This window comes from Hippichthys cyanospilos, chromosome 22, assembly GCF_059441005.1.
Source record: "Hippichthys cyanospilos isolate Australia breed blue-spotted pipefish chromosome 22, RoL_Hcya_1.0, whole genome shotgun sequence".
NCBI classification, from domain to species: Eukaryota; Metazoa; Chordata; class Actinopteri; order Syngnathiformes; family Syngnathidae; genus Hippichthys; species Hippichthys cyanospilos.
In genome coordinates, this window is record NC_142390.1 from 3,596,545 (window position 1) to 3,609,278 (window position 12,734).

Sequence of the window (12,734 nt, forward strand, 5' to 3'; positions counted from 1 at the left end):
ATCCAAAGAAATAACTTAATCAAAAATATTTTGGATGACATGGAGGACACTAATCTATTAACAGAGCTGATCAAGTCGAGTATATTTTCAAGGTCAGCCTTTAACAGACAATGCTGATGGGCTAATGCAGTGAGTCCAACAAGCTACAAAATAAGGTTAATTGCCTTTAAGACATGTCAGGTCGCTGTTTAAAGAGATTAGTCTGCCTCAAACTGTCTGAAAGATGGAAAAAAAGGATCATATTAACTGTGTCTACGATAACCTTTATTATTCTCACAAAGGGGAATCACACTCCCATACATGCACACCCATATATATATATATATATATATAAATATATATATATATATACTTGTGAGGTGCAAGTGTGTTCATAATGACATCTCTGGGGTCAACATTGATTTCCTGCTCTTGAGAGGTAACTATAGCAACAAAGAGTATTCTATAGAGTGTCTTCCTCTAACCCAACACAACAGCGAAATAAAATACACTGCAGGTAAATATAGACTCAATTATCTTGAGTACAATTGGTTGAAGAAAAAAGGGAGTGGAGAAGGTATGGTGGGGGACAATGGGGGTCTTTTTTGAGACGGGATGATGCAGTCATTCACAGAGGAGCCAGCGAGACTCTTTGCTTTGCCCGCAGGCGGACTTCCTTGGTCAGGAATGGAAAGCCAGAGCAGCGAGTGTAAGGTGGTTTGTAGTCAGACGGAGACAAAGAGAGCGGACATAAATCTGTGTTAGTGAGGCGCTGGGGGACTCGCAGTCTGCGCTTGCTCTTTATCTGCGTGACCAGACAGTGCACCCCGCTTCTGTCAAAAGGAAGCTTTACCGAAAAATTCACACGAAAAAAAAAAAAAAAAGTCTTGGTCCAGCCATGCTAAAGTGAAATGAAAGGTATCAGCGTTTTTTTTTTTTCTTTTGTTATGTACCGTAGTAGTCGTGTGATGCATAACAACAGTCCCGAAGCCTGAGGCATCTGCATCATTTGACAGACACGTATCTACACTCCGCACCTGAGAGTTAATATGAATATTTAATCAAGTGTATGGAATTTGCACTCAAGCAGTGGATGAGAGTGTTACCAAGGCAACTGCCGTGGATGTTAAAAGGCAGGTCAACATATGCAATAAGAGCATAAGAATAAGAAAAAAAAAACGCTCAATGAGATGGATAAAAGTTGAAAATCGGACCTCGCAACGGAAATATTAGTTGGCGGTGTCCCACCTGGCATGATGACGTCAGAGAAGCCCAGTTTCCTGGTGATGGACACGCCCCGTGTGAAAAGCAACATGTATTCTCGCCTGAGCTGATCGATGTCGCCGTGGAGAAGCTGGAGCGCCACCGCCAGACCTGAAAACACAAAAAAGCATCACATGTGTTTTGCGGGTAGAATTCAACAGCCGCTGGACATGGGAACAACAAACAATAACACCTGTGATTTATTCATACGTCTTTTCATGTTAAAAAGCGCACGCTATACAAAGCTGCCCTCATGGGATAACTTGGAATGTCAGCATGAATAAAAGTACACGCAGAAAAGGTCACGCTTGAGGTTTTCCGTCGGAGAGATGAAAACGGCGACGCTACGAGTGGCCTCTCAAGTCATGTGATGCAACAGAAGAAAGTAATGGAAAATTTCCAATATGTCAAATACCGCACAAATAGAAAACACCTGGCAAATTGATTCCATCAAATTTTGAGTTATAGTAGAATGAATTGAAGTTATTGGCAAAATGTTTGGCGAGCACAAACCAAAGAACATTTCTGTCCAAATGAAAGCAACCACCTGAGCCACCGCATTTAATAAGCACTTCAATCTGCAACATTTTTGTTTTAAAAAGAATTATGACTCATTTTTCTGCAGCTTGCACCGCTGCAAAATAGTTGACATAAGAGTCTCTCTTCACCGTGGCGCGGAGGCATGATGGGAATTCAAACTAAGGGTCGAATTGTTATTTTTCCGTCACGCAGGGGTGAAACATTTGGCCAGGCGGACCTCATTACTATTCGGGCTGACAAGGGCGTCCTCAACCTCCGCTGCCCCCCACCTCCCAAAAAAAAAAAAAAAAGAGCTGCTTACTTGTGCCTACGCTGAAAAGGAACGGAGAGCTCAAGTAAGTACCTGGCCTGACTCATCGCTTGCACAAACATGCTTATGAAACCAATTTCTATGCGTCGGAAGATGACGTCTTTTCGAAGAAAAAAAAAAAAGTGCTCAGGACATGGGAACATCACTCCTCAACAAGCTTTTTCTTCATTTTAAAACTTCTAATTGGCCGCTAATAAGACACTGCTGTTTCTGCGCCAGGTCTTTTCCATGCAAAAACAAAGATGACACACACACACACACACACACGCATTTTCTCACACCATTGCACTCTGTTTAATTGTCTCGCTGGCATTAAGTGTTATGAATCAAGGCTACTAAATTATGCATGGATCTGCAGCTCCTTTCTAAAGCCTCCATGTGGGGTGACACAGTGAGGAGTTTCAGATAAGCACAAGCAAGGTTTGTTCTTTGCAGAGGATAAAGAATCCAGTCTAGGATTGTGATTGTCCGTCTACATGTTTTGCAGGATCTATTTTAATTTTGTCCAGCTTTCGATCTTTACATCAAAGTCGATTAACATCAAAAGGAATGCATTGAAAGAAGACACTAGGGAGCTGAAATTTCACTTCAATTCTCAGGTTACTTTGTCTACATGTTTTACAGCACCATTTTTGTTGTTTAAAGCCTTCTAAGACATAAAATAGTGTACAGCTAATTTAGAGACGATAATAGATGACAACCCGCCTTATTTGTCATTAAATAAATTAAGATAACGAATCGGGATTTACGCTCCGTCGTTTGGATTACACGGCGAGTGGCACTTCAATCGACTGTGATTTTCAGCATAATTGCCGCATGCGTCGTATGAATTTGAGGGATGGCTCATGATAAACCATCATCTCTAGCTTCTTGTGAAGGAAATGTTTGTCCTCCGGGAAAAGTGGAAAGATGCTGACTAAGTGCATTTGCGTCAAAGGTGTCACCAGCACGTCCTTCACTGCAAGAACAAAACATAGAAAAGAAACCCAGAAAAAAATAAGCACGATTTATTGTTTTAAGCAGAACAAAAAAGGGAGTACGACTTTGTTAATCAAAACAATGACTGCAATGCAGTAGATTTAGGTAAACATAATTCTAATAAGTCTGTTCTTATAAGATTTTTTTCTCTATGGTTTCCTAAATGAAGAAAAACGTGCTTGGTCCTAAGTCGAAGGTATTTTAAAATCACCTTCTTCTTTTGGAAAAAAAAATACTAATGTTCTGAGCGAGAAAAGCTTAATAAGAAACACTAGCTTAGGTAGATATAATACAAATAATGATGATATATTTCTTATGATCGCCTTACATTCGTAAAATGTACTTTTCGCAGTCTGAGGTTCAGCTGCTGCAAAGTGCAAAGACGCAATCTCAGGTAGAACCTCTGTGACTGTTTCACACTTTTTTGACATCTCCGGCCGACCTGTTGCCATGGGAATCTGCTGATGCTGTTGTTCTCAGCCTCCGTGTACGCGGCTATTTATACCAATGGTGTGATTGTATTTTGCAAGCTTTTGCAGGCTTCCTGTGGAGACGGCCATGTAAGCCTTTTCAATTGCTCCTCTGGAAAGAAGAACTTCAAAAAAAAAACGCAGACTCAGACCGACCGAAAACTGATTCACTTATGATCCTGGATTGTTGAAAGAGAAATATCAACACTTTTATGCACTCATTCAAAGGTTTACATGTAAAATTTGCATCAGAAAGCATGTTGTTTTGACAAACTATATGGAAAATTTCCCCCATTTTAGATAGATTGAACGTTTCACTATGAAGCTTCGTATGACCGTATGACCCGACTTACCAGTGTTGGATCCAGACAGGTTATATCTGGAATTGGCCTTTTTGATGATGTTCTCGTGAATCTGGTGCCACTCACTTTCTGTGTTGCATCTAAGACACCGCAGAGAGCAATAAATATGAGTACAGAGATAAGAATACAGTGAGACAATAGGATGAACGGCGTTAAACAGCATTGTGAAATCTTAACACTCGCTATTTTCGGTCTTGGAAGTCTGTTGTCCTGGAAGCTCGTCAAGAAACAGGCGGCGGAGCGTCGGCTGTTTACTTACGCATAAACCTTGAGCAGGTGGTCATCCTTGGAGTCGGCCGTGAGCAGATCGGCGATGCTGACGACAGCGCAGCCGAACGGGCGGCGGTATTGGACGCTGCACTGGTTCTTCTTTTCCCCGGCGCCCATTCGCCCTGCGTAAGGATGAACAAAAATATCATTCAGTTGTCTGCACTCAATTAAGGTCTTTCTACACGTGCGTTGAACTGAGTTCAATGGAAATTCACACAGATGTCAACATGTTAAAATCCAACATAGCACGACCCCTACCAGGGCTGTGCAATCCCTCGGTTAAAATACTGCAAGAATGACATGGAAGAAAAAGACGCAAAAATGATAAAAATGGCGCACATGGGTTAAGATCGTACATGCCCACCTATTCTTATAATGTGAACGACGATGTAGACATCTTTCCGTAGATCGCTGCTCCCCAGATCCTGATGGGAACATAAAACATCATTTTGACATGGACGGTAAGGGATTCATGACAACGGTTGGTATTCACCACTTACCACAAACAATGTGCACTGTCTCTCTGTTTTCTCGGGCGACTTGGGCAAGCCACTTTTATTTAGCCTGACAAAGAACCTTTCACTGTACCAAGAAAAGAAGGGCATCAGAAAATATCACGGGGAAATTTTAAACACTTTTTAGCATTGAAAACAATCAAAAGGGTAAATGGAGAGCTACGGGCGAAATAATGTGCCAAACTAGCCGTGTAACAAGCCGCAAAATGCTAATTTTCTGAAAAAACACAGGGGATAATTTTTCAAATCAGTACAAAGGACCCGAAAATTAAGCGTTTGACGAGCGAAAGCGGAAAGGGCGGTTCACATTTGCACTGCCGCCTCAAAAAAGAAGCGGAAGAGGCATCCTGCTGGGCCCTGGCAAGACCGGGTCGCTAATCCAGTTAGGTGACTTTCACAGTTGGCGCGATAAGCGGAGAGAAAGCCTTGTAATTCACCACAGCGCCTGAAAATGAGCCAACTTGGTGACATGGCCACTTGTGCAAGGGCAGAGAACACATCGGGAAAAAAAAAAAAAAAAACTTTGCTCAGAGTTCCCACTCTTTTTTTAAATGATTTTCCAGAACTTTTTCAGGCTAGCACCCGGATGCATAACGCAAGCTAACATGCGCAGCATTTCAATCGGTATTCGATATTTTCTGTTTCTCTTGTGGAAGACACAAGAGCTCTCTCGCTCACTGCCATAAGCGCACCGCCCTTATGGATTAGTGCGTTCTGAACAAGAGCGAGTATTAACAGGCCGCAACAGTCAGACCGCCGCGGAATCCGAGTTAGGACTGAGCGCGGGAGTTATTGCAGTCCAACGGTCTTTTGAAGAATGAGGTGAGGCAGCAAAAAGTGAAGCGCAAAGTGGCGAGGGAACACTGTAGTCCCTCCGTCGATCCTCGCTTGGGAATTCCACGCGGATGCTCGTCATCAGCTGTAACTTTCCACGCCATTTATCCGAGCATAAGAGGCAGATTCCTACGCATCAAACAGCATGCTTTCCTCCACCTTAATTAGCAGTCTATTGTTAAAACCGGCAATTAACAGCTACTCGTGCACACACATGTCCTCCCCACATCACTTGCCAGCCTTTGCTTACTGCTGGTGTGTTGATCACCGAGCTTTACCCCCCCCGTGGGACCTTATCTCACTCTATCAGCGGTTGGGATTAACACAACATGAACGGCCGGGTTCCCTTCCCTCTGAGCCCCGCTGAGCACTCAACGTTCCCTTTCCTGACGTCGATAATTGCATTTAGAGCGGCGCCCTCACCCGCGGGAAGGGGGATGGGGTTGGGTGGGTAAAACGCGGGTTCTGCTAACTAGCGATGTCGTAAATAAGGACAGCGTAAGTTGCTGTTAAAACCGAGAAAAGGTCGCAGTTGTGCGTTGACGGCGCAGCGAGGAGAAAAGAGTGCGGTGCGAGGCGACGGTTGGTGTTGGCATGGTGCTGGGGCAACGGGTCGGACCCCCATCTGGTCTGAGACACACAGAGGGCGCCGGCTCCGGATTCAAGCGGTGAAATGGCTCTCCGCCAGGTGGCCGGTGTAAATGTGCGAGTCTGTTTACTTGCGCCGCCAGACAGCGAGAGACAAAGCTGGCAGGGTGCCACGCTCGGATTTTTCCCCCCTTCCTCGAGGACAACTGATGCAATCGAGGCATGGACGCAAACGGATCGACGTGCGCGTCTCACGGCCGAACCGAATGCCTCAACCGATATGATCCCCGCGTGTAAACGTAACCTACCCAAGTCATTCCGATTGATGAGTTTCAAAGACGATACATGTTATAAATATTAAACCATCCGACGAAGCGTCTATGAAAAACTCAGCGTCTTCATGTTTTTAACCTTACTCCACCCAAATTTGTCACGTCTAGATCTGTTGTGATGTAATGATGAAAGGATTGGCGAGAACACTGCACATAAGAACTTATGTATTCGGATGTGTACCTGTCGATGGCGTTTAGCCCATACCTAAGCGGCCGGTTCTCCCTGCCGTCGTATATGTGGAAGAAGACCTCAAGCTCCTCCCCCAAATTGGCGCTCATCAGACTCTTGACATGGACAAACAAGTGATGGGTGCTGGCTGGCGTCGGCGTCTCCTTCTTGCGATGCCGATGCTCCATCTGCGACGGGGCGCGATAGCAAAACCGAGAAAATGAAATCAATTTTGGAGACAGGCGTGGAAAAACATTGAAGGAAACAAAACGATGGATTTGTTGAGGGTAACAAAAGCTATAAGCTGCAAATCCTCAAATACAGGATGAGAGCAAATCAAATAGACTTAATCCCATTGAAAGAAAAATCTCTACACCAGCCAATCACATTTTAGAAACTCCGTACTGTAATTATAATTTTTTTTTTCCATGCATGCACACACACATAATATGGTGCATTTTTACTCTTTCCAGTAATCATTCCTAGGAGGAATACCGTTAACACATTCCCACAATAGGACCCCCCCATAGCCCATTGTGATCTCAGTTGAATTAATCCACTCCACTGTTGTTGTAGAACAGCGCAGAATTGTTCTCCAAAACAAAGATTTCCCCGGCAATATTGGCAACATTTTGTCGACACCCTCCCCCCTTTGTCTCGCTACCTTGTCCCACCTTCGCCAAAAGTGCTCATTTTGTGAGCGCCATTTGGCGACAGGTACATTGACGCTAGCGTCCTGCTGCGCTTGCTTTTGTTTGCGCAGACGACACCAACAAAAAAATAAAACAGATGGATTAAGCGCTTCAATTACCCCTGTGAGAGGAAAGTCTCGCTCTTTTCGTGCGCGCGTGAGATACAATTTTGCCGACGCTGTATCGCAGAGGTGGTTGTCATGGTAACAGCGCTCTGAAGATGTGAAGGAGATGTGAAGCAAGGGAGCGCGCAGATGTAAGTGTAGTATACGTTTCCAAATCAATAAGGCTCCGGCTTTGATGAAACATGCAACGATTTGACTTTTCAGTTTGAATGAAGTTCAAATAATTTCGAATAATCCCCTCAGTTGGTATTGTGTCCATTTTTTGGACAAATTCTTCCATGTTCTATTCACAGTATTTTAGCAAAGGGATGGCACACTCCTGGTCGAGCGATAACTACCATGAGTGGTGCTTCGACTAAGTGGCCAGGATGAACCCATCTGGGTGAAATTTCAGCTCCCTGGGTGTCTAGTTTGGACGCTTTCTCTTTGATGTGAAATGCCTTTGATTTATATAATACTGTAAACGATATGATTGGTGATTTCATAGAAAATAGCAAACCAATCGTGGAAGCACTCACCAGTCTGTAGAGCTCCGTCACACTGATTTCATCCGGGTCCACCATGCTGAACTCCTGTCTCGGTACCAGGTCCAAACCCAGTTGTCTGCAGAGAAAGAGTGGATGGCGGGATTCATATAAACAGCGCAGATGGACAAAGACCCAATTCGGATGGAATTGTTTCATGTTCCACTTAATTTTCTCTTAATTTGCAAAGACAAATAAATCGTTGTTTCACTTTGGCGCTGCGTAGTCTTTATCCTCAGATGTCCCTAAAATGCCAAGAAGACATGTCCCTAAATATAGAGTGAAGGCTCCAAGGAGAGTGGCAGAAGTTTTTAATCCATCATTTATTCAGCGGCCTGCGGCACCGAGGGGAGGGCGGTATAAAAAAATAAAAAAGCGAGACAGGTGGAAGACAGGAAAAACAAAGGAAAGGCGGAGCAAGCGTCTCTCAACTCACTCGTTGCCCCAGTCCAATCGGGCCGTGATGTGCTGCTTGACGTCCCGCATTCGGTCGTGGGTGAGGTGGCCTACCAGCACCTGCCTCCTCAGGTCCAAAATTTCATTCATCACGTGCCAGAGCCGGTGGAACAAATCCCCCTCGTTCTTCTGCGGGAGGGGACGAGAACGCCGGCGACATCAAACGCGGCGGGTCGTGGGAAACGATCTGCCGCAAAATATCAAACTTTCATGCCGGCCGACGACCGGATCCAAAGCTGCGACTTCGAAAGGATTTGTGCAAATTAGCCAGGACGTCCTGCTGCTTTTCAGCCTCAAACGTACGCGCTCTGATGTGTAAGTATTCATCAGCTCGCTTTAATCAGCGCCCCAGATAACTTAATGGGTCACAAACGTAATCAATCCCGCTAATGAATGTGTGGAAAATCGGAGATAGAGATGAACGCTCAAAGAAAAGCTCCTTTTTGGAAGATTGCCGTGTATTTGTGTGTGCACGAGTTCCTAAACTAGAAAGGGGTTGTTACCACATAGAGCTGCTTCCACATGGCCCCCCAGTCGCGCAGCGTCAAAGTCATCTCGGTAATGACCGAGTCCTCAACGGGGATGACGGTTTCAAACTGCCCTTTATTCTTCACGTGTGCATTCTTCAGGTGGATGTAACTGCTTGGAAAGATGCCCTGGTGGCAAACAACACCGAGGTCGTGTCAAGGCTTAGGGGAAAGGCCGCTCCGATATTAGCCAGACTATGTAGACCCTGTGAAAACACGGTGGCTGTCACAAAAACTACCTACCTTGACATTTGGATTCTTCAAGATGAAACCTCGGTACCAGCCTGCAGACACCAAGCGGAATTTTTTATTTTCAGGCTGTCACAGTGAATATTCTTTCATGGTGTGAACACTACTTGTATACTTATATATATATACATACATACATACACACACACACACACACACACATTTATACATGCCGTTAACTATGAATAAGTGATTATTAGCATCTGAAAACAACACGTGTAAGCGACAGCCGATTTCAATCCCCGCATCCACGTTGAACAAAAATGCAGCAAGAGAGTGCCCATCAACGTCAAAAATCACACGGCTGACGACAAGTAAGCGGGGGACGCACGTCTTCGGCAACACATTTGCGGTGTTTTGAAGTGTCAAGCGTGTTGTCGACATGAGGCAGAGCCATTAGCCCGTCTCTGCGACTGGAGCGCCTCGCATCACTCGGCATTCTCCGCGCGATGCTGATGGTGCCTTCCACTGGCTGAGCTATTGTCAACTTCTTACGGATGTGTATTAAACACCACATCCTTCTAGCTGGCTGTACAAACAGGAAGAGAAAGCGTGTGCGTGTCAAGAGCCAAAAGGTTGCTTAACCTGACAACCACACAACGCCAACTAGTTTTCCCGAGTTTATAAAGTTGCATGGTGCTGATAGTGAGAAGAAAATTGCATTAGCATCTGCCAACAAACACACACATATATAAATAAAAGTAAATTAAAAGTAGAGACAGTGAAGCCTCCTCCATATTTAAAAGTAGAAACAGTGTTCTTTTTTTTCATCTGTATCGCTGATGTCCTTTGCCAAATAATTCCATTTGTGTCTCGTCTCTGCATGATTATTCTAACAGAAAACATGCAGTATTGCATTTATTTTTTCCAATTGTTCCTAGTCCCTTAAATGCCACATTGATATACCTTGACATTGCGTTGAAAGAAGGCAGTAGGGAGCTGGAATTTCACCTAGATGGTGACAACGTGTCAAAGATCAAACTGGCACGACCACTTGGTTATCACACTACCAGGAGTGCCGTCCTGAAGCTAAAGTGGAGGAGAAAAACAGACCCGGCGTGGGCTACACGGCTGGAAAAACAGTCAGCTCCCTTTAGAGGAAATAACAGCGAGACATTTCATCCCAGCGCTCATTTTTCTCGCAAGTCCCTCAAGAAGCTTCTCCAGTGAGCTGTGTGATATTTACTGAGAGCGGAGGTCCACTGAGTGCAAAAACAGACACCCGAGCATCCGTGCCTGGGTCATGTTGTCGGGCGTGTGACCCGTCGACATGCATCCGCTTCATTTGAGGACATTTGGTGGGTGCGAAATTTGCGAGGGGCCACGCGTCACTGCTCAAGCAGAACCAATTTATTTTCTTCCCTGGTTCTCACATCATCCCCATGGAGGGACGCTACATATGCGGTAATAGGCAGCAGCGGCACTATATGACAATTAGAGGAAGTGAAAATGAGAACAGCTGCGATGAGATTTTTGGCGTGTGAAGGAATCGCCGGAATATTTCCTACCTTCACATTTTTCCAGGATCTGCACCGTGTCGCCAATTTCCAGTGGGAGGCCGTGCTGGACGGTGCCCCGGAAACTGGCCAGCACTGTGAACAGTACAGAAAAAAAAGTGTTTTAAATATACAGTATGCATCCTTTATGGCAGAGCATAATTGCATAGGACACGCTAAAGAATACGGCTGAAAGCAGATGTGTTGTTATCATTCATCTCCAAGGAGCACAAAAACAATAACTAGATAATGGGATGTAAATGTGCATGAGTAGGTCATAATTATGTATACTGGTTGAATTACGCATCCTAGAAAATTATAGTGAGGATGAATACAAATTGAGGCTGATTGATTTGAAAAAATACACAAGAAAAAAAAGTATGTACCGATACCAAGAATCGATACAGTTGTCGTGTAGATGATTTATGAATGCATTTCTAACCAACATGTCCATGAGGACACACAAAAATTCACTTCCTGGTATTCACTCGTGCCCGCTATTCAGTTTTGGTTGACCCATTCAAGATACTCCAGTAAGGCCCGGTGTGCCCAACAGAGGACAACTCGGTCATAGTAAAATAGATTAAATCTCCTGCTTGTGTTTCATTGAAAAATACATTCATGCGAAAAGGACTATGGAAAAAAAGATAAGTCACCGGACTGCGTAATCATTCAAAAGACAGAGCATTTCGTGTGTGCGCCACATTTTTTTTTCCACCCAAAGCACATACCCACACATGGCAGCTCAACCACAGCAAATGCATTAACACTTACAAAGTGTGCCCAATGTATAAATTAACCACATTGCGGTGAATTATTCAGCATGGGGTCTTTTTTTTGAGAGTCTGTTGCATGTCAATCATCAACCATCTGCACGCTGTCCTGAAATGACTGCATGGCATCACATGAATGAACCCAGCAATCTTTTTGGTTTTTAATAATACCAAATTAAAAAAAACATGATAATAAATGACCACATTGCGACAGGTCCTCAGAATTGAGTGAAGCGATAGATGCTGACAACAGAGAAGACAAAGAAGCTTCAATAAAATCTGACGGGTCACAAGCGGGCAGCGAGAAGGCTCTGACAGCGATGCGCTGTGTCAAGGGGTGCGCGGAAGGTTAATGCGTCAACACTTATTTCCATCACCAGCCGTGACGCTGTCACTCGGGCACTTCACGTCAAGGTTGTTATAGAAGATATGCTGAACTTGTGAATCGGAAGAAAAGCAACATCTAGCATGATTCCGCTTGATGTGCTCTTTGCTCATTTGGTAGCAAATCCAAGTCCCGGCTTGTTAAATATGCATGGAAGTTTTACAAACGCCTTAAATATGTTTTCTACATCATCTTTCTTGAAGACGTTGCAATGACAACTAAGGAGAACGCCTCTATCTAAAAAAAGGGGGGTATCACAAGTTGGGAATTCCAACTAAAGAAACAGAAGAAGAAAAAGTAGCATCAAAATGTATTAGGCACATTTTACATACATACATATATATATATGTACACACACACACACACACACACACACACACACACAAAGCATATTTATAGGTCGACTGGGTCAACGCGCTTCCCAAGCGGAGTCGGCGCGGAGGCCTCTCGTCTCAGATGGGTCTAACAGGTGTTCTCCACTTCCACTCAAAGTGCAGGCTTGTCAAAGCGCATTAAGTTTGGCTCGCTGACGCCCCTTAGAAGAACAAACGCAGCCAGGAGGAGGCGATAGCGGCAAAGACCAAAAAAAAAGCCTTTCAGATCATATAAATGCTGATAAAACATGATATTCCATATTTTTGCTGTTGTGCAATTTTACACTCAAGGGTATTTTAATACGCATACTACGGGACGCTTTAACCTCATTATCTTGACGTTCTTCTCCTTGACTGATCCGACAATGATTCACGTGCGTAATCCACTCCCACGTGTTCATTATACAGCATTTATATCATTAATATGCTAATTTGTTAACGCAGTAACTGGTGGCACTCCCCTCGCCGGCATTGCTGCCAAATGAAGGCTTCATGAATATTCAATTCCTACGTGGGAATATAC

The 12,734-nt window shown here is 44.3% G+C and overlaps 1 protein-coding gene across 2 annotated transcripts in view; it reads right to left on the reverse strand.

The window, feature by feature from the left end:
- Positions 1-12,734, reverse strand: part of dock4b (dedicator of cytokinesis 4b) — a 56,177-nt gene that overhangs the window by 27,240 nt on the left and 16,203 nt on the right. For both annotated transcript variants that reach the window (XM_088406325.1, XM_088406323.1), the window contains exons 2-12: positions 10,692-10,775; positions 9,178-9,218; positions 8,911-9,063; positions 8,388-8,536; positions 7,946-8,030; positions 6,647-6,798; positions 4,673-4,754; positions 4,537-4,597; positions 4,162-4,294; positions 3,894-3,982; positions 1,228-1,353 (exon numbers count right to left, since the gene is read on the reverse strand). In XM_088406325.1, the coding sequence (XP_088262451.1) occupies positions 1,228-1,353; positions 3,894-3,982; positions 4,162-4,294; positions 4,537-4,597; positions 4,673-4,754; positions 6,647-6,798; positions 7,946-8,030; positions 8,388-8,536; positions 8,911-9,063; positions 9,178-9,218; positions 10,692-10,775 (1,155 nt within the window). The remainder of the gene's footprint in view (positions 1-1,227; positions 1,354-3,893; positions 3,983-4,161; positions 4,295-4,536; positions 4,598-4,672; positions 4,755-6,646; positions 6,799-7,945; positions 8,031-8,387; positions 8,537-8,910; positions 9,064-9,177; positions 9,219-10,691; positions 10,776-12,734) is intronic.